The sequence below is a fragment of the Notechis scutatus genome, chromosome 2, assembly GCF_049901735.1.
Source record: "Notechis scutatus isolate UNSWTSFEM ecotype Mainland chromosome 2, rNotScu1.2, whole genome shotgun sequence".
In the NCBI taxonomy this organism is placed as follows: domain Eukaryota; kingdom Metazoa; phylum Chordata; class Lepidosauria; order Squamata; family Elapidae; genus Notechis; species Notechis scutatus.
In genome coordinates, this window is record NC_142010.1 from 93,092,919 (window position 1) to 93,115,859 (window position 22,941).

Below are 22,941 nucleotides of genomic sequence, written 5' to 3' on the forward strand. Positions count from 1 at the left end.
CCTGACACAAGCACTTCCATTTTGTAGCAGCATGATGTTAGGATTGTGTCTGTGTCTGTATTTGTGCCTGTATCTTTGATTAGACTTATCCCTTATACTAAATCAAAATGAGCTGGGTGTGATCTGAATCCAGGATCTTTATTTACAAATCACACTTTCTAGTTTAATGTTATTTGTTTTATTTGTTATTTTTACTATGAAGCCAGATAATTGTGGCTTATTCAATAAAGCTTCAATAAATAAGACTTGGTTTTATTCATGGATGAACATAATCTTTCAGATTATGCACTTGATCTTTGGCTGTGTTTATCTTTTTGCGCTCAATCTTTGGCTGTCTTTCAACTTTGCTAAATAACTAGAGATATTTACAAACTGTCTTGTCACCCCAGAGCAGGATGGTTATGTTAATTATAAGACAAGTGTCAAATTTTGAAATGCTATTTCACATATACAATAAATTTCATTCAAGTGAATCTGAGAGAGGAACAGAGGAAGACAGATTCTGGCTTCTGTATTTCCTATTATTATATGTGATTCCCCATTTTTTCTTTTTAATCAGGAATACAAAAAAAAATCCCATCTGCAGTCTCAATATGTTATCATGTCCTTTTCCACAAAGCAACTGATTCCCCCAGCAGAACAATGTCTTTTCTCAAGAGTAACATGATTTCCAAGCCTTCTTTTGCAATAATGGAATTGAACCACCTTATTTCCTTATTTATGTATTTAGATTTAAAAAAGGAAGTGGTGAAACTGGGGCTGCTTGATGACAGGTTTTCTGAGAAAGAGACCGTTCAGCTCATACCGGAAGCTTTGCCGTCTTCAGTTGCAGCACACTTCTAAGGAAAGCCCAAACGCAGGAGTTCAATTTATTTTAAATGAATTCTGTGGATCTGCCGCATTTTTCCTGTATCCGTTGCTGCTGAGGAGATAGCCTACACTGTGTCATAGCCGAAGATTAACATGTTTTGCTTCCTAACTGACTAACCAGAAACAGAAATGGATTTGCGAAGCACGCCCTATCGCTCTGAAGTGGCTCGCTGGTCGCCCAATGAGTTGGCAGACTACTTTAGGAGGGTAAGTTTCATTTTAATTGAACAGTGTCATCTTTACCATTTCCAGTTAGTATTCTCAATTTTCTTCAATGGAAATCCTGAGCTTCTGTCTGTTTTCCTCATATCCAGAAAATATATTTTTCTGTACATATATGTTTTTATGTAATTTCAGCTTTCCAAAGTGATCCTTCCAAAAGAATTTTGTATCTTAGCTTGCATCTAGGGAGAATTATGATGATGATGATGATGAAGATGATGATGATGATGATGATGTTACACTTTTCTCCACTTATTTGTAATAAGAGCTTGGAATTCTACCAGTTGGCACTAAAGTTATATGATTTCTCTGTAAAGTGTGAGTGAATGACTGCCATCCCAGATTCAAAGTTACAAGGGGCCAGATTATTAATATCCAGTTTGTATTGTGATCTAAATCTATCTAGGCCTTGAAGGTGAGGCTAATTTTTTTCTTTCTTTCTTGGCCTACACATTCTTCAGAGAGAGAGTCAGCATTTCTGCCTCAAAGCAAAGCTTGAAGCTTAGCTGACTTTTGATTTGGAGGGCCATAATTAAAGGCTTTAAAGCAAAAGACACATTTCTCACCATTAATACCCGGCAAGAAAAAGAAGGTTGTGCTTCCAAAAGTTCTCTGAGAAGGCTTTCTTGCATAGCTTTATAACTATTGGAAGAAGGATAAGAACCAAACTGCAAAGAGATATTGCTGTGCCAGGAAAAGGACACTCTTATATTCACACACTGGTGCTCTCGTGAAGCATATGTGGAAGCCTACTTGTATTTGCCATAAATGCCAATCTATAAATTATAGTGTGCATAGATTGTATAGTATACTGCAGAGCTTTGAACATGGCTTTTAGAGCCAACAGTGGGCAGCATTAAAAACAGTTTAATTCTAGAAATAGTTTTTGGTCTCCCTAAATTTCCTCCTATTTTTCCATCCCTTTATGTCAATCACTCTCTCTTTAATACCATGTTAACTATGATAAGTGACTAGGTGCTACATAGATACCCCAAATAGTAACCCCACAGTATTAGGGCCAATATTTCAGCTTGATGTAGCTTTCAGGAGACACAGCACTTCCTGCCTTGACTGCACTATGCCACTACGACAACTTAATTTATTTTTCCTATAACTCATAGCAATGTGCTTTTGCAAATGAATACCATGTTAGCAGTCACAGAGAAGTTAAACCAAGTGGCAGACTTCATTAGAGAGGAGTGGAGACAGCAGGAGCACTGACAATTACACTACCTTGGACTTACAGGTCTTCTAGCCTTGACAGATTCAATTAGTCTCTTTCAGCTTTATTATACCCCCAGGCAATAGTCAAGAATAAATCAAGCTCAACTGACAACTTTGCAGTGGCCCAGCAACAGACTTCAATACTGTGTAGTTCAAATGAATGTACAGTTTAAGCCCTTTGTAAAACTTGAGGATGGATTTCTTGTTCCTTTTTTTTTTACTAATTGCTTTTGTATTCTCCAGAAATACCTGTCTGCATTGCCTTTACAGAGTTGTGGTCTACACTCTTTTTATGAAAAATATCAGCAGACAACCAGCTTTTGCACAAAATATCTGGTTTTGCACATTCTAGTTTTGCACAAAAGATTGTGCACAAAATATTTCACAAAGCCACAAAATATTATGTTTGCTGAAAGAGCTTGATTTACATGCCCTCTGCATCTTAAAAGCCAAATTTCTTTCATGTGGTTCTCCATTACAGTATGAGTTGATATTAATAGGTGATGAATCTCATCTTCCTTCTCTTGCCTGTTTCTTTACCTGGAGGTGGTGGGGATTGAGCTTGGAAATTTTTGAAAGTAGCATATGCTCCATTAGCTTCTTCCAGTGATCATATTTTCTTGGAGAAAAAACAAAGGTCAAACCTAAAAAGGGAACAAATATGAAAGTGGTTCGTAAGCATAAAAAAATCAATTGTTTATATTTATAACTTTGCCTTACAAAGGACAATCCAAGAGCAAGACCAAGAAAAAGTTAAAAAAACAAACAAATCTAAAACTCAACTTTCTGAATGAAAGGACTGTACTAAAGGATATTTGGTCACTGTATTCAAAATACATCCAAGATGCAGACAAAAGTCTTGTATCAGTGTTTACTAATGTTAAATTAATCAAATAAGCAGTTGGTGATTTGCTAATTTTCAAGGCCTCCACTTTTTCATAAACAAGCTCTGTTGTCATCTACACTTGGGTGTTCCTTTGTTTTGAACAGATTCTTCTACAGTACTGTCTTCAGTAGAATTTAGGATGATCTTCACACCTTCTCCTCTTTTCCTGAATTTGTAAATACTTATCTGAGGAAAGAACTTTATCTTTCTTTCAGTAAATATTGTAAATGTTATTCCAAAACCAAAATTACACAAGCATTGACTATTTTATTTCTAGTGCTCTGTTACACTTTTTAAAGTACCAATGAGCATTTGTTTTATGACAACACTGTCTTGCACTTTATAAACAAAAACTTCTTCCTTTGTTCCTTGGCCCAATTACCCCAAATGGCTCTGCCTAGGTGGAGTCCTTTCCACATGTATAACTTTACGCCTCTGGGTTCTCACTCTTTTCCTAGTAGGAATGTAAAGTATGACTGGAAGCTTTGACTCCCAGATGGAGATTGATATAAGGAATTTATTTTTATGGATACATGCTCTACTTTTTAGCAGAATGGATTGCTAGTAATAAAGAAGTTGTTTGTTGTAAGGTGAAAATCTTATCGTTCAAATATTTTTGAAAGTGGAATGCCACCCATGTTAATTTAGCATCAGGCCAAATTAGGGACTGACCTTTTCAGTACATTGATGTTTAAAGCATTAGAGAATTCTGAACTGATCAGTAGTGGGTTGCCTTCCTGTAGCTTTACGTGCCACATTTTCAACTTAGTGGTTGATTGTGCAATCAGTAATAGAATAGAATAGAATATTCTTTATTGGCCAAGTGTAATTGGGCACACAAGGAATTTGTCTCTGGTGTATAAGTTCATAGTGTAGATACAAGTAACAAAGTAAGAGGTCATATATTATAGGTCATAGTTACAATCATTGGTCATAAGATACCACAAATAGTGATAAATCATAAGAAATGAATAGGAAGAGGTAATAGGAAAGATGAGAAGATGAGATGATAATGATAACAACAATATAGCCTACTATATGGGTAAATATATTTAGGCCTAAGACAGTGCTGTGGGAATTAGGTGTTCAGCGGAGTTTAGTCAACTATTTTTGTGTTTAGTTGTTTTGACATGCAATGCCTTATAGCGACAGCTGAAGGGAGAAGTTGAAACAGTTTATGTCCAGAATGTGAGAGGTCTGTAAATATTTTCTCAGCCTTCTTTCTGGTCCATGCAGTATACAGATCCTCAATGGAAGGCAGGCTGGTTGCAATTATTTTTTCTGCAGTCCTTACTATCTATATCAACTAACAATGTCGAAAGTTGCTGCAAACCCATCTTAGTCTTGTCTTCTCATGTTGTTTTCTCCAGTGCTAGATAATCTCATATATAACTGTAAAGAAGTTGTTTCCTTAAATGTCCTTTTCTTGGTATTATCAGTACTTTTCAACTTGAGCAACATGTTCAATCCTTGCAGACAGAGGTCGATCAATCAATCGAATTGCCTTAAATTAAAATATAAAAGCTCTCTTTGTGATAACTGTTTTGAACTACTAGCCTATGTCAAATTTACCAGTTAGATCAGGGGTGTCAAACTAGTGGCCCATGGGCCAGAAGCATCCAGACAGTACCCCAGCTCTGTGAATGGGAAAAACATCACGAAATGTCACTTGACGGCAACGTGACACGGCAAGTTTGACACCCGTGAGTTAGATGAAGCCCTTTGGTGGGTAGCTTCAATATTACTTGATTCCTGAATGATATTATTATTTAGGGATATCAAGTCATTTATTATTTTTGTATTTTCTAAATAATTTTGAGAGCTAAACTGCTTGATTGACCTATGCCATACCTATCTTGCCAGTTATGTTGGTACTATATATGACACCTCACATGGGAGACTTCTCTTAATCTTTTACATTTAAAGTACTGTTGAGGACACAAAAACCTTTCTGGACCATTCTTCAGGGTGAGATTGTATGAGAATTATGTTTTAGTTACTATCTTGCTAGAGGGTGGGATTCTGGTTTTGTACTGAGAACTGTTGTATGTATTTATGATCACTAAGTAGGGATCTGTTTATTCCTCTGGCTAAGATGTATACTGCTGGAAAAAAAACTCAGCAAAGATATGAGTGAGATATTCTATGTTTTGGTTCAAGAAAAGAGATTATAGTCAGTCATGAATCTCTCATGAATTCAGTGTTCACCGTAATGAATATAATGTAATCTGTAATTAAATGTACTGAATTTATTAAAATTGAACTTAATTTTTTTTTAAAAGAACATCATTTCTGTCTTGTTTTATATACAGTTTGTTTGTCAGAGCATCCTGTCCACTCTTAATATATTCAATTAAAATAATGAGAACAAAAATTCTTCAAAATTTAAAAGAGGGATTCCCCCCCCCCCAGCAAGCCCTTTCTTAACCAGACTGATGTAGCCACATTTTTTCAATTCAAATCATCATTTTTTCAAATCATCCAGCAGTTCCCGCTGGCAGAAGAAATTTTTGTGGATGAATGTCAATCTCTTGATGCATGTACAAAAAACTCCTTTTGCTTGTGAGATTCCTGGAGAAAGGTTTAAGACAATATAAAGTATTCTACTTCTATTTTTTTCTTCACTTCAGTGAGAAGAATTATGTTGCCTCTGCAGTGTGATGCACCTCCTCAGGTTGAAATCGCAGTCACTAACAATGGCCTAATGAGATTGTTCTGCACTCAGATGTGCTTTTGGGTGGTTAGATAATGGCTACACACAGGAGAAACCATTAAAATATTATCAATATTTGTAAACTTTTGCAGTCAAACTCTGGATAGTATACAGCAAGGAAAGCAAGACAATAAAAACAAACAAAAATTACAGAATATGAATTAGTATACCAATTAATATAATGGATCCCACTATTATTTAAAGTCAAAGGCATGTCAGTATAGGACAGTTTTTAATTGCCTTAGGGCAGGGGTGTCAAACTTGCGGCTCACAGGCTGGATGTGTCATGTGCTGGCCACACCCACTCCTGTTTTAACAAAGGGGGGAAAGTCATGATACATCACATGATGATGTGATGACATGAGTTTGACACCCCTGCCAGAGGTGCAGGCATGCAGCAGGTTCTGACCAGTTCTGGAGAACCAGTGGTGAAAATTTGAGTAGTTCGGAGAACCAGCAAACACCACCTCTGACTGGCCCCGCCCCCATCTATTCTCTGCCTCCTGAGTCCCAGCTGTTAGGCTGGGTCTTCTTTTATTGCCCTGCACAGGAGAACAGAGCTGGAAAGCAGGTTAGTGGGATGGGGAGTGAATGGGATTTTGCAGTAACCTTCCCCCAGGAGTGGGGAGGGAATCCTTTTCCTGCCATGCCCACCAAGCCATGCCCACCAAGCCACACCTACCAAGCCATGCCATGCCTTCCAAGCCACACCCACAGAATCAGTAGTATTTTTTTTTAAATCCCACTACTGACCCTTGCCCTGGGGAGAACCAGGAAGCATGGGGCCAAATGCTAGCTAAAGAATTCTGAGAGCTGAAGTCCACACATCTTAAAGTTGCTGAGTTGAAAAATACTGCTTTAGAGATATTACTGGGGGGAAAACTGCTTCCTGACCCACATTGGGTGTACCTCTTAAGGGGATAGGAACCTCAGCAAGCTCTCACTAGATATTCGGACATGATGGGTAGACTCATTCTGGCAAGGTGGTTCCTGATATATCTGGATGTAATGCCATTTGCAACTTTATAAGTGATACTTTAATAACTCTGCAGTAGCAAGTTGGCCCTCTCAGAGGTTTAGCAGTTGCATTCTATACCAGCTGTGAGTTGTCTCCAAAGACAGATCCACATAGAATGCCTTGCAGTAATACAGATATGTACTCATTAAGGTGGAAGTTATCTTTCTTGGAGCATCCTGACAGAACATTAGCCAAAGTTGGGCAAAAGCCCCCTTCCACCTGCTCTTTTAAAAGACAACAATACAATCAAATAGAAAAGCAAATACATTAATAAGGGCTTTCTAAAGCTAAGTAAGTTGTGAAACTGTATTGTACAAGGTGTGAAGCGGCACAGAAGATGCATTTCTCTGAACTGCTACTTAAATGGCAATTTTAAAAAATCATATAGCACTCTTCTCACTGTGAGTAGTTACGATCTTAGAGCTAAAATTACACGATCTCTTCTGCAATTAAAGTTTATTTTTTTTAAATAAAAATATTTAAAAATCAGGTTAGTTCTGCATTTGATAAGTCTGACAAATTGTGTCTTTATCCTTACAGTTCATAGTGATGAAACAGCCTTGAATACTACACCTGACTGCTATCATTATACAAACAATTCTAGAGTCATAACTCCCACTCAAGTTAGTGTTATTTCTGAAGAAGCATGTCTAATTTTCAGCCATAAATCAGTTATGCTTTATTTAGACAGTTTAAATCTGGTTACAAATATGCTTGTAATTATTAACAGCACAAGCCTAGCAATCCAAAATTGTGCAAAACTTCTGAATTTGATGGCACTTATTTGCCAAAAATATGAGTAGGAGATGGCAGGCTAACAGTGATTGTTACAAGTGCTCTTAACATTAACACAATTTATTTTCATTTGCAGTTAAACTTTAAGGATTGTGAGAAAGTTGTTAGGAAACTTAACATAACTGGACAAAGATTTCTGGTAAGTTTTTCAATACTTTTATAGACTTACAGAATATAGAGTTGGAATTGAACATAGGGATTATTTAATCCAATTCTCTAGAAAGCTCAGGAAAACCATCTAATTCTAAACCTTGCTACAATTTTCAGAAAGATATGTCAAAAGTTCTAATTTCTTTGGGTATGCAATCAGTTAATCAATCAATCATTATTGATAGATAATAAGTAAGCTATTAAAAACAAAGAGGTATTAGTGAATAATTAGGGAAGAAGAAGATGGGGTGAGAAAACAGCATGTGTTGCAAGTTACACTTAAGCAAATATCACTCTCATGTGACCATTGCAATTCTATTTTTATTTTATAATAAGCATCCTCAGTAACAAAAATGATGGCACGTGCCTAATTATAGTATGCTGCTTTTTTTTGTTTCAGAACATGTCTGAAAATGATATTCAGAAGTTTCCAAAGCTAAAAGTTCCGTAAGTAAATCACATGTGATTCTGTCACTAGTAAGTTGATGCTAAATATGTGGAAAAGAAAACCATCACAATCCAATTAAAAGGAAAATGAATTCCTTGAACACAAGTTTTGCTTTTGCTCACTAGAAGCTTCTCCTTCCCCTCCCTGGATCAGATAAAATTAATTTCCTTTACATGACGGTGTAGAGAATAGGGCAGAAACCTATTTCTGAAAGATACAGCAATTGTTGGCCCAAACAGAAAATACTACTGGAATCTACTTGAGGAATAGATACAACCAATATCACCTTTTCTAATTTAAACAACTTGGTCAGAATCCAAACTGAGTTTATTTATTTATAAATAAGTTTACCTAAAGTAAAGAACTTGAGTAGAATCTGAGTTGTGTTGGATTCAGATTTCATCCAAATCGGTAAGATTAAGTCACGGCCACCTATTTGTCCAAATTACTATGGGACCTTAAAGCAGTTGAATTAGATGCCATTGATGTCATTATCATTTTCTAACACTTCTTGTAGAATTAAATGTAGAAAGAAATAGAATAATGATAAGGTGCAAAACTACTTCAATTTTTTTATAGACAAATATAGTATGTCTTTCTCATATAAAGCTGACCCTAAAGCCCCAATTTCAATTATATTGCAAGAAATGTCAGGAACATCTAAAAAATTTTTTTAACTTTTCATATCAGGGAAGGATAAAAATGTATGTAGAGAATCAATTGTGCTGATATAAAGTAGATTTAGTGATGCTTTCTTTTCTTATCTGCTTCCTTTAATATGTTTTGTTTACTACTACTTTCTTCAGTGCTGTGTATGACACCACTTATTACCCCAAAAGGGAGCAACATGTTTAAGTTTGTAAGAATGCCTGTCTAAAATTTAATTGTTATCAAGCAAAAAAACATTCATTCCTGTCTTCTATGGTAGGCAATCTGTATGAATATATAAATTACATAATCCATTGAATATTTTGAATATTTTAAAAAAATCTAAATCATTCTGACACTATTATTGTTTTAGTTTAATTACTTTAGAAGTGGTGTAGTTGTATTGAAGTTCTACTACATGCATTTTTAAACCTGAATTATTGCTTTGGGATCTTTACATTTGTACACAACAATTTATTGAGGTTGTTTTGGTATATTTAGAGAATATAAATAATATTCTGGTACAAATGCAACACTGTGTAGAATTCTAATTTCTGAAATATGTCATAATTGTTCCTGGCTACTCCAAATATATCCCAGAGCTGTTCAGGCATCCTAGGCAGAACCCTTCTGGGTGAGAATTGTGAAACTTTTAGTATCAAAATATATTGAGAGCTCCAGGATGTGGACTGCTATAATACAAGAACACTTGCTTGATCTTTTCTGCAATATTTTGATATGGTTTTTCCTTTCAGCAACATGTGCTTTCCTGTCTCGGCTTTACTATCAAAAATAGCTTCAAGATCACATGTTTTGCAACACACAATGTCACCTTCTTTTATTACCACCCACATAGTAGTTCTCAAGTCTCCCCCCACCCATTTATAGTTCTTTTGCTTTTTTCTCAACCATCTTGACAATGGCAATGTTAAGAGTAGGAGGAAGAATGTTGGTCTCGTAATTGAGAAAGAATTGCTGTTTTTCATTGGCCTTATACAGGAATTATTCAGAAAGACCAATCAGAGGCTCAGATTGCTTTAGATAATGGAAAAAGCTCTGAGAAAGCTTTGTTGGTGTCTGCCCAAAATAGAAAACATAGCACCTGAGAGTCATACCGGTGCCACGCATATTCTGTGGGATTTGATTAACACGCATGAACTAAGTCAAATAGAAAAGATATGAGACCCGTACGAAGCCTGTTTATTGCATGAGGTTTGGAACCCCTGTACATAAATGGCATAGCATAAATCATGTGAACTCCTGTTACATTGTGGTCACTGTTTGTTCTCTGATTGTGTTGTGCATTCTGGCAGATTGCCAAACACAGAAAATACTTTGTTTTGTTTTGCAGGCAGATTGACAAATGCAAGAGTGCATTGTGTATAGCCTTAACAAATAGTGTTGCTGTTACTCATTCAGGTTGCTAAATATAAAAACTATATTACTTTATTTGTTTAAACCCCTCTAAAAAAAGTCCCAAAACTAATTGCCACTTAGGTTTTTGCTTACTGTTCATGAGGTTTGTTGAAATTTTTATGTTGCTATTGACATCTCTGCTAAATTTAGTTTTATTGCTTTTTCTGCAAGCAGAAGTTTCAGAAACCATCTTTAATGGTTGCTTCCACTGTTAGCTAGGAGGTTTTTTTTTTAAAAAAAAAAATATTGTTTGGTCGATTTTGTACGTGTGTGCATTGGCTAATACACAGCAGATACCTATCTCCATTAATTTTAAATACCCAATGATAAGAGCTCTGAAAACGTTTTTAAATTTTATTCAGTTGGAACACAGAACATTCAAATGTTCTTATATTTCACTTTATTGCACATTACTATGCATCAGCCCACCCATCCATCGACTTACATGTTTGTCAAGATCAATGAGTATAAATTTGTCACTCCATATCATACAAGTAAAGTAGACAAGATAATAAAAAACAATGTGAGTCATATACAATTCTAATCAAACGTTATTAACTGATTTACCATATTCATTCATTCACATCTTATATATACACGTACTGGCTGAATTAATCCATTGTACTAAGCCAGTAATATGGTTTGCTCGGTTTTTGTTTAAACTATATATAACTCTTGTAATATATCAGGTGTGATTTGTGACACAAAGCTATAACTCAGCTGTGGATTACTTAACAGACTGTGGTTTAAACAAAATATATGTTGATGTTACATGCAGAGCCAGCATCCTTCCTTCCCTTTCTCACACATTTATATACATTATAGACATGCTATATTGATTATGTGCCATCAAGTCATTGTTTACTCTTAGTGACCACATAGATGGATTTTCTCCAGGATATTAGATCATCCAACATGGAATCCAACCACCTTGCTTCTGATTGTGCCTTTTCTTTTTCACATCACCTTCCTGGCATTATGAACTTGTCCAGAGAACTAGGGCTTTGCGTAATGTATCAAACATATAATAATTTGAGCCTGGTCATTTCATGTCAAATGAGAACTCTGAATTGATTTGTGTAATAATATACTAGCTCAATACCCATCCTTCGCTATTAAACTATGTGGTCGGGCTTAGTTTTTGGGAGAAAAATAAGGGGAAGAAATTGTGCCTCTGCCTATCAGCATCCATCAGTATTCATCTGGCTAGCGTCCTGTCAGTGTGTGAGAGAGTTGAAGGCTGTTTGGAAAGTTAAACAGTATTTGCTGTGTGAGCAAGAAGGAGAGAGCAAGGAGCCTGTGGGTGGCTTAGCTCAACTGTTCTGTACTAAAGCTGCTTGGTGCTGTGAAACTAAAACTGAAACTCCCCTCCTCTACTTGTGTTTTGCATTTGGAACAGATTTCTTTTCAGGTGGTCAGGGGGAGTAGAACTCCTTAGCATCATAGTGTGTTAATAATAATATCAAAAATACTAATGCTCTGATGGTCATTTTGAAAAATCCTCTCTTAGTAAGCACCTAGGAGCCAAGAGGAACATACGTGCCAAATTTCAAGCTTGTAGACTTTACAGTTCTGGAGATAGATAGATAGATAGATAGATAGATAGATAGATAGATAGATAGATAGATAGATAGATAGATAGATAGATAGATAGATAGATAGATAGATAGATAGATAGATAGATAGATAGATAGTATTCAGCTTTGTTCAGGTATTTTCCCACGTCATTATAGTTGTGCTTTTAAAGTTGTAGCAATGTTTCGGCGTTTGTAGCAACGTTTCAGACGAACTCAATACAGAAGCCTGATGATGGCAGATGAGATTCTGCTGAAATGTTGCTACAACTTTAAAAGCACAACTATAATGACGTGGGAAAATACCCAAACAAAGCTGAATACCATACATGTAAGTACCCGCGAAAACTTAAGAAAACAAATACATACATACTTACACACACACACACACACACACACACACACACACATATACATATATATATGTGTATATATATATATATATATGGATCTTTGGTTATTCGGGTTTTCTCCCGCGTAAGATTCAAAGTATCTAGGCAACGTTTCGGCGAGGTCCCACTCGCCATCTTCAGGCTGGTGCTTTCGGCTTAGTGCCAGTGCAAGCAGTGTGTGACCGGAGCTGCCATCTCTCTATATATACAAGTGGTGGGGGATGGTGTGCTGGGCTGGTTGGCTGTGCTGCAGCCTCTTGATTGGTTGATGGAGTTGATGTTGGTATAATGGGCTGTGTAATGGCCTTTTGTTGTAGAGATATCCTGGATCTTGTGCTGTCATCTCCTGGGTCGTTAGCCTCTTGTGTTTTAACGGCTTGGGTAATGGGTTGTGTGATGGGCTTGTGAGTTCTTTTGTTGTGGTATCCTGGGTCTTGCGTTGTAATCTCCTGGGTCGTTTGTGTTTTGATCTCTTTTCCATTAGCCTCCTGTGTAGTAACAGCTTGGGTAATGGGTTGTGTGATGACCTTGTGAGATTTATTGCTGTGGTATCCTTGGTCTTGTGCTGTGATATCCTGGGTCATTTGCTGTGTTGTGACTTCTTGAGTTCTTGAGGTGTAATTTCTTGAGTTTTCTGATGTGATGTCCTGAGCGGGTGGCTGTGATGTAGCATTTTGGGTTTTTAATATGGCTTTGAGTTTGGGGTCTGGGTCTGTGTTCGTTTGGCTTCGAGTTCGTGGTCGTGCCACATCTTCATGGTGGGGGTCAGTTCGCTTCATGTATGGTTCAGAGGAGTTTGAAGTGGGTAGTGATGCAGCTGCAGTGCGGCTTCTGGTCTGTGGTCGTGTCTCATCTTCTGTGTGGGTGTGAGTCTGATTTTTACGTGGAAGTGTGGTGGTGGCATCTTGTGTGGCCCTCATGGGTGTGGGTCTGGTGTCATTTATCATGTTGGGTACTCGTCTGTTCATGAGGGCGGGTTTCCAAATGGCTGGTAAGCGGGAGGTGTCATCTCTTTTATTCATGCTGTGTGGGCGTTTTTCTATCTCTATGGCTTCTCTGATTATTCTGCTGCTGTGGTGTTCAGTTTTGGCGATAGTTCTGGTATTTTTAAAGTCAATCTCATGTCCTGTGGCTTTGAGGTGTTGGACCAGGGAAGAGGTTGGTTCTTCTTTTTTGATTGAGTTCTTATGTTCTTCAACGCGTGCACTTATTCTTCTGTTAGTTTGTCCAATGTATGTGGTGAGGCAGGCAGTGCAGGGGATTTCATATACTCCTTGGTTTTCTAACTCGATTTTGTCTTTAGGGCTTCTTAGGATGGTGGATATTTTTCTGTTTGTGCAGAATGCTGTTTTAATGTTGTGTTTTTGGAGGATCTTGCTGATTTTGTCTGTAGTGCCTTTTATATATGGGAGGAGGGCTTTGCCGTTCTCTTGTTCTCTGTCTTGGATTTTGGTTGGGGTTTCTTTTTGGATTAGGTGGGTGATCTTCTTTCTTTGAAATCCATTGGCTGTTAGTACGTTGGTGAGAGTGTTTAGTTCGGTTTTTAGGTGTTGTTCATCAGCTAAGCATTTTGTTCTGGAGATGAGTGTCTCAGCTAGACCCCACATACAAACCCCTAAAGACAGATCCCACCACCTACCTAGAAAAAACCACCAGATCCAAAATAAAAGCCTCCCCCATCAGTGAAGAAATCCAGCAAAGAATCATACCCAGAGAGAAATCATCCAGATGCCCTAAGCTTTATGGTCTCCCCAAGATACACAAAGAAGGAACTCCACTTAGACCAATAGTCAGCTCCATAGGCTCACCTCTACAAAACCTAGCCAAATTTCTCGCCAAACAACTACAGCCCTATGCAGAATCCATCAACTCACATGTAAGAAACTCATTCCAGTTCATTGAGATCATAAAGAAACAAAACTTACAACCCAGCGACCTACTAGTTAGCTTCGATGTCATATCCCTCTTCACCCAAGTGCCAATAAAAGAAGCCTTGACAGCCATCCAAAACAAATACAACCCCCAAGCACATCCTAGATCTGACCAACCACTGTCTATCCAATACATACTTCACCTACAATGGACAAAAATACAAACAAATAGAAGGAGCACCCATGGGATCACCCTCTCACCTGTCATCGCAAACCTCTACATGGAACACTTTGAAACACAAGCTCTAGAAAAATATGATCACAAACCCAAACTCTGGCTCAGATACGTAGATGACACCTTCATAATCTGGCCACACGGGAAAGAAAAACTGAACAACTTCCTCACACACCTCAACAGCCTACACCCCAAAATACAATTCACCATGGAAACAGAAGCTAACAATCAACTCCCTTCCTAGATGTCTTGGTATACAAAAAACCCAATGGCTCCCTAGGACACACCATCTACCAAAAGAAAACACATACAAACCGCTATCTACACGCACTCTCACACCACCACCCAGCACAGATCAATTCCGTAGCTGAGACACTCATCTCCAGAACAAAATGCTTAGCTGATGAACAACACCTAAAAAACCGAACTAAACACTCTCACCAACGTACTAACAGCCAATGGATTTCAAAGAAAGAAGATCACCCACCTAATCCAAAAAGAAACCCCAACCAAAATCCAAGACAGAGAACAAGAGAACGGCAAAGCCCTCCTCCCATATATAAAAGGCACTACAGACAAAATCAGCAAGATCCTCCAAAAACACAACATTAAAACAGCATTCTGCACAAACAGAAAAATATCCACCATCCTAAGAAGCCCTAAAGACAAAATCGAGTTAGAAAACCAAGGAGTATATGAAATCCCCTGCACTGCCTGCCTCACCACATACATTGGACAAACTAACAGAAGAATAAGTGCACGCGTTGAAGAACATAAGAACTCAATCAAAAAGAAGAACCAACCTCTTCCTGGTCCAACACCTCAAAGCCACAGGACATGAGATTGACTTTAAAAATACCAGAACTATCGCCAAAACTGAACACCACAGCAGCAGAATAATCAGAGAAGCCATAGAGATAGAAAACGCCCACACAGCATGAATAAAAGAGATGACACCTCCCGCTTACCAGCCATTTGGAAACCCGCCCTCATGAACAGACGAGTACCCAACATGATAAATGACACCAGACCCACACCCATGAGGGCCACACAAGATGCCACCACCACACTTCCACGTAAAAATCAGACTCACACCCACACAGAAGATGAGACACGACCACAGACCAGAAGCCGCACTGCAGCTGCATCACTACCCACTTCAAACTCCTCTGAACCATACATGAAGCGAACTGACCCCACCATGAAGATGTGGCACGACCACGAACTCAAGCCAAACGAACACAGACCCAGACCCCAAACTCAAAGCCATATTAAAAACCCAAAATGCTACATCACAGCCACCCGCTCAGGACATCACATCAGAAAACTCAAGAAATTACACCTCAAGAACTCAAGAAGTCACAACACAGCAAATGACCCAGGATATCACAGCACAAGACCAAGGATACCACAGCAATAAATCTCACAAGGTCATCACACAACCCATTACCCAAGCTGTTACTACACAGGAGGCTAATGGAAAAGAGATCAAAACACAAATGACCCAGGAGATTACAACGCAAGACCCAGGATACCACAACAAAAGAACTCACAAGCCCATCACACAACCCATTACCCAAGCCGTTAAAACACAAGAGGCTAACGACCCAGGAGATGACAGCACAAGATCCAGGATATCTCTACAACAAAAGGCCATTACACAGCCCATTATACCAACATCAACTCCATCAACCAATCAAGAGGCTGCAGCACAGCCAACCAGCCCAGCACACCATCCCCCACCACTTGTATATATAGAGAGATGGCAGCTCCGGTCACACACTGCTTGCACTGGCACTAAGCCGAAAGCACCAGCCTGAAGATGGCGAGTGGGACCTCGCCGAAACGTTGCCTAGATACTTTGAATCTTACGCGGGAGAAAACCCGAATAACCAAAGATCCACATACAAATACCCTCGAGAACCTCATAAAAATATATATATATATATATATATATATATATATATATATATATATATATATATATATATATATATATATATATATATATATATATATATGTGTGTGTGTGTGTGTGTGTGTGTGTAAATATAAATATGTAAATACAAATATAAATTTGTTTGGTTTCAGGAGTTTTGTTCAACAACAAAGTTCAAAACAAATCAGAATTCTGTCTATTTTACTGTTTCAAACTCTAATTTTTAATTCCATAGAATTTCACAGGGAAAGTATTGTTTGCATGATTCTGAACTTTGTAGGTAGAAACACACCTCAGCCCCTGAATATCTTTTTCAAGGTCTTTATCATGAGTCTACCAAATGCTGATCGGTGACTTTTTTTAAAAAAATGCTGATTCCCTACGTTTTACATGATTCTAAAGGCAAATGCTTTATTTCAGTATCTTGATTATCAATTTTAAGGCTGATTGGTATATATACAAACATATTATAAGCCATTCTTTTTTCAATCAAAATAGCAGAAACTAAAAGTGTATTTAAGTTTTAAAAAATACAATTTGCTATAAGGAAACTACTCAGAAGAGCAAAGTTCATGCTTCAAGTGGCCTTGAAAAGCCTAGCACCCATGAAATGTCTTGGAGTTGAGTCTTCATTAAATTTAGCTCAACCGCTCTTGTCTTTTTAGACACACCCTTGTAGTTTTCTTGCAACAGTAGGTTTCTTTTTAAACTTCAGGGTTTGCCTCCAATCCTGAAGTTCTCTATGATCTCCTGTCCAAGTATTAATCACTGTTCCTACTTAGTACTCAAGACCAAGTGAGTATATTATCAGAATTGACTTAGGATGTCTTGGTTTCTCTACTGGGAAACTGCTGAATCGCTGGACAGATGGCAGCTACTAGATAAATGTTTCTCCCAGCTTGTCTTAGGAAATGAAGTTCCAAAGTCAGGCTATCTGGAGGGCAGGAAAACAAATAATTGCAAGGTCCAGAAGCAAGGAGAGTTAGGAACTGAGTAGTTACTAATCCACGAGGTAGAATCTGAAATTTATGTCCCTAAGGAAGCCAGGTGACATCAGCCTGCCCCATTAGATCTCACAAAGAAGGCATACTATGGGTACCATTAGATAGTGAACCTAAATTTGGTTGGTCCCAGAAGATGTATGTTCTTTGTAGGTCCTTGCCCTACAGAATATCTTTCCTCTGAAATTAGACTGGTTCCATCACTTTTGATTTTTCAAAACACTGATTATGCTGCTAGGTCTGGGGCTCCCAGGAATCAGAGATTTGTCTTAATGGCTCCATGGCTGAGAAGGTCATTTATAATCCTCTCTTTAATACTTTGGTTTTTTTTATGATGTTTATTACTATGGCTTTTTATCTTTTTACCTGTTTTTATAATGTCTGTTTAATTAATTTTTGTGCCAACTTGCCTTATAGCAGTATTGCGATAGCATAGTTAGGATATAAACACTTAAGACTTTGTTTCCTTATCCTCACTCTTTCCTCCATATCAAGATCTGCAGACATACAAAGAAAGGAAGTAGAGAATAGAGGAACTGGACGAAGGGGGAAAAACTTCTCCATTGAACGTTTCTGTTTTTGTGTGTTTTAACTTTAGAATGTTAAGTGAATTGTCTCTATTTTAAATCTGCTGATTCTAAAATTTTGCCAGATCATACTTGTAATTAGCATTGGTGATGAATCATATTCTATGTGCAGTTTTCAAGTTTGAGTATTAAAGTTCTGAGAAAAAGCTACTGAACTGTTCAAAAAGCATTGTGGGGTCTTTCATTAGACCACTGAAACCTATCCAGCCACTCCAAAAATTCAGATAACTTCTTCTTGGATTCAGCAAGTGGTTGATTCTGGCAGCTTCCTCACTAGGGATTTATATCAATTTACAATACCATCCAACCATTGCTGTGGTACTATCAAGTCTATCTTGATCGATAGTGATTTATGAAATATGCCCTATTTGTGGGGGGGGGGATCTCTTATCATTTACTTTTTATTGTGTGTGTGTGTGGGGGTGTTTAATTACTTGATTTACATAGTCACCCACCTTACTTTTATATGACACTAGATGGCTTACAATAAAACAAATAAAAACATAAAACACAGTAATATAAAACAACATACTGTAAAAACACATAGCAACTGGGCATGATATAAGCTATTATGTTATAAATCTTCTAGATTTTCCCCTTCAGGACAGTAGTGATGTTGAGAAATGAAATGACAGATATAAGAGAAAAGGGATGGGAAGGTAGTGGGAAAAGAACATGGCCACTATTGATCTTGCTAGACGAGAGATTACGTTGTTTCTCTCTCACTGGAAAATACTTTCCTTGGCTGATTTTCAGTTTTTTTCCAGGAAAATCAAAGTCACATCCCTCCTTTGTCATTCTTCTGATATAAACCCTTGATTTGGATTTCCCACATGTCTGGATTCTTGTAACCCTAATAGAGGCAACTTTCTAAAGTTATTACTTCTCATCAGTCTCACCAATCTGAAAAACCTTTTGGCTTTTTAAAAAGCCTCAGTGAGGCCAGGTGACTTTTGCAAGGCAGGAAATGCAAGTAGAAACAACACAGGTTTTCTTTTGCATAACCACATTGTCTTGCTGATCGGGTGAAGGCCCAATAATGTGAATTCTACATTACCTGACTTTTGTTTGATACGCTGTTAGATGGTGGCTTTCTCTCAGGTAAGAGCAGAAAAGAGCAAGATTGCCAATCTGGTAAGAACATGTAACAGGATGCTGTGGGTGTATAGGTTTTTGTTTTAATTCCCTCTCTCCCTCTGCTCTTTTGTGGCTTGTATGTTTGTGAGTCATCTAGCCTCAAAGTTAATCAGCCTTTTCTTATTGCTAGTAAGAGACTGTTTTCCATTGCCATCTTTCTGGGCCATTTCTACTACTGGTATGATCACAGGATCCCCATCATGTGACCAAAACTGAACAAAGTATTTCAAATGTGTCTTACCTAAGCAGTATAAAGGGATACAAACACTTTGTATGATCTTGATATCCTGATTCTGTTGATGTAGCCTAGGACTGCATGGGCCTATTTGTTTCTTTGTTTGTTAGTTTGTTTGTTTGTCAAACATGTACACGATAACAAGTATAAGTATGAACACAAACAGGAACAAAGGAAGTAAATACAAATAAATGGGGACAGTAAGACCGGGATGGTAGGCACACTGGTGCGCTTATGCACGCCCTCTTTAAGGACCTCTTAAGAATGGGGTAAGGGCCACGGTAGAAAGTTTAAGGTTGAAGCTCTGAGAGTTTGAGGCTGAATAATGGAGTCTGGCAAGGTGTTCCAGGCATTGACCACTCTGTTGCTGAAGTCGTATTTTCTGCAATCAAGTTTGGAGCAGTTCACCTTGAGATTGATTTATTTATTTATTTATTTATTTATTTATTTATTTATTTATTTATTTATTTATTTATTTATTTATTTATTTATTTATTTATTTATTTATTTGTATTTGTCAATTGCTTACAAGATAATAGGTATAAGTAAAGACATAGTTATGAATACATGGATACATATAAGAAAAATAAATATATATATAAAATAGGTCAGGGACGGTAGGCACATTGGTGTGAGGTCAATAGTAGACAGTCTAAGGTTAAAGTTTTTGGAGTTTGGGGAAGAAACCACAGAGTCAGGTAGAGTATTCCAGACATTGACCACTCTGTTGCTGAAGTCGTATTTCCTGCAATCAAGTTTGGTGCGATTAACCTTGAGTTTGTATCTATTGTTTCCTCTAGTGTTGTTGTGGTTGAAGCTGAAGTATTCATTGACAGGTAGGACATTGCAATGTATGATTTTATATACTATACTTAGATCAGACCGAAGGCGGCGTAGTTGTAGGTTTTCTAGGTCTAGAATTTTGAGTCTGGTGGCATAAGATATTCTGCAATGAGTAGAGGAGTGTAGAACTCTTCTTGTGAAATATTTCTGGACTTTCTCAACTGTGTTAATATCAGATATGTAATGTGGGTTCCAGACTGATGAGCTGTATTTGAGTATTGGTCTAGCAAATGTTTTGTATGCTCTAGTTATTAGTGTGATATTACCAGAGAAAAAGCAATGTAAGATTAGGTTAACAACTCTTAACGCCTTTTTGGCTATGTAGTTACAGTGGGCTCTAGCACTTAGGTCATTTGAGATGAGTACTCCAAGATCCTTGACAGAGTTTGGATCATCAACAAGGTCTTGACTATTCAGCCTGTATTTTATTTTCTGATTTATTTGGCAATATGTAGGACAGAGCATTTATTTGTTGAGATTTGAAGTTGTCATTTGTTTGACCATTCTGATACATAGTCAAGGTCTTTTTGAAGGGTAGCAGTATTGTCTGTGGTGTTGAATAACTTTACATCATCAGTGAAGAGAACGCAGTTGCTCTTGATATGATCACAGAGGTCATTTATGTAGAGTATGAAAAGAGTTGATTCTAGAACACTGCCTTGAGGGACACCACTGTTGACAGGTACAGAATTTGATAGAACGCTCCCAATTTCGACCATTTGTTGTCTGTTTGACAGGAATGCTTCGATCCAGTTATGCAGGTGTCCAGAGATACCATAAGATTTTAGTTTTAGGAGTAGTTTGTCGTGTACCACTGCATCAAAGGCTTTAAAGAAATCTATGTAGATTGCATCTATTGCTTTGCCCTGATCGAGTTGTGTAGTCCATATGTTTTTGCAGTGTAAGAGTTGCAGATTACATGATAGTTTTTTCCTAAAACCAAATTGTTTATTAGAGAGTAGGTTGTTTGTTTCTAAGTGGAGGATGATGGATTGGTTAATAATTGATTCCATGACTTTACAGGTAATGTAGCATAAAGATATTGGTTTGTAATTTTCAACTGGGGTCTCCCTTTTTGAAGATGGGGATAACCATGGCTTGTGACCATAGTTTTGGCAAGGAGCTGGTATTGATTGTTTGCCTGTGTATTATTGTGATTGAAGCTGAAGAAGTCATTGATAGATGAGAAATTATAGCAGGCAATTTTGTGAACTATGCTTAGATTGGACCACTGTTGTGGTCCGCCGGCGGCCTGCAGAGCTGGCAGCAAAGTCAGACAGTGGGGAGGAACATGGGCCAGTTCTGGAATCTGGGGAGTGCTCGGAAAAGGGATCTCCATCCGACATAGAGATGGGGCCAGGGCCATCTGAGAGTTATGTGCAGACTCCGGAGCCTCCAGAATCTGACATCAGCAAGGCAGAGGAACAGGGGGAGCCTGTTCCCAGTGAGTGCTTGCACAGAACTGCCAGAAGGCAAGAACAGTTAAGACAAAAGAGGCAACTTGGGAGTAAGGCTTGGAGATGATTGGCCCCTCCCATAAGATATAAAGGAGAAGCAAAGGGACATGAGCCTTTGCAGGAAGCAACTTTGTTTGTTCTGGTCCGTTTAAAATCTGAAGCTCTGTGTTGACTTTGTGCTCTGTTTGGCCTTGTACAGCTAATTGGCAATTTAGTCATTGGCAGCATTTCAAGGGAAATAAAAGTGGGTGCTTATCAGCCTCATTCCAAAAGACTGTGGCAGACTTCTGTTGGACTATTCATAAACTGTTTGGGACTCATTACAGGCTGTGAATGCATATAATTCACAGCTATTGAAATAATAAAAAAAGGGTTTTGAGAACAGCGTGTGATTGTTACTGACCCAGGAAGCCTTGGTCAGAACAACCACAGGCGGCGCAGTTCCAGATTGTCCAGGTCCAAAATTTTGAGCCTGGAGGCATAGGGAATTCTACTGTGAGTGGAGGAATGGAGTACTTTTCTTGAGAAATACCTCTGGCAGCTGTAGCACACTGCTGACCCATGCTTAAGTGATTGTGCACTGGGACTTCTAGATCGTGTCACAGTTACTGCTGTTAAGCCAGGTATTGAATTACCAGTTCTATACCTGTGCCTTTTTTTTTTTTGGCTATGTGTAAAACTTAATTTCTCATTACTGAATTGCATTTTGTTGCATAGCGCCCAATGATCAAGTCTGTTAAGATCCTTCTGGATCTTGACCCTATGTTCTAAAGAAGGGGTCTTCAAACTTGGCAAGTTTAAGACTTCTGGACTTCAACTCCCAGAATTCCTGAGCTAACATGACTGGAGGAGGAATTGTGGGAGTTGACGTCCAGAAGTCTTAAACTTGCCAAGTTTGAAGATCCTCATTCTAAAGTGTTGACTATTCCCCTCAGATTGGTGTTACCTGCATATTTGATGAGTTTCCATTCTATCCCTTTGCATAAATTATTTATAGAGATATTGAAAAGTATACATATGTAAAATAAAGGTGAGATGTGAATGAATGAATGAATGAATGAATGAATGAATCAATCAATCAATGCCAAGCCTCAGTATAAAACCCTTTGGCTGTTTTTAATTTGCATTGCTATGCTGCATTTGTATTACTTTTTTTCTCTGCATTTTGAACAGGATTGCTTCTTTCCCCAACTGAAAATTCCACAATTGGTTGTGTTATATGTGGTATCAGCCTAAAATAATTTGAATCCTTGGATGTTGAGTTCTTTTTGTTGATTTAT

At 37.9% G+C, this 22,941-nt stretch overlaps 1 protein-coding gene across 1 annotated transcript in view; it reads left to right on the forward strand.

Annotated features, from left to right (window-relative positions):
• The first annotated feature begins 788 nt into the window (after positions 1-788).
• Positions 789-22,941, forward strand: part of LCP2 (lymphocyte cytosolic protein 2) — a 49,453-nt gene continuing 27,300 nt past the window's right edge. Inside the window, exons 1-3 of the mRNA XM_087954180.1 lie at positions 789-1,077; positions 7,805-7,867; positions 8,279-8,325. Coding sequence (XP_087810306.1) covers positions 1,000-1,077; positions 7,805-7,867; positions 8,279-8,325 — 188 coding nt within the window. The 5' untranslated portion in view covers positions 789-999. The remainder of the gene's footprint in view (positions 1,078-7,804; positions 7,868-8,278; positions 8,326-22,941) is intronic.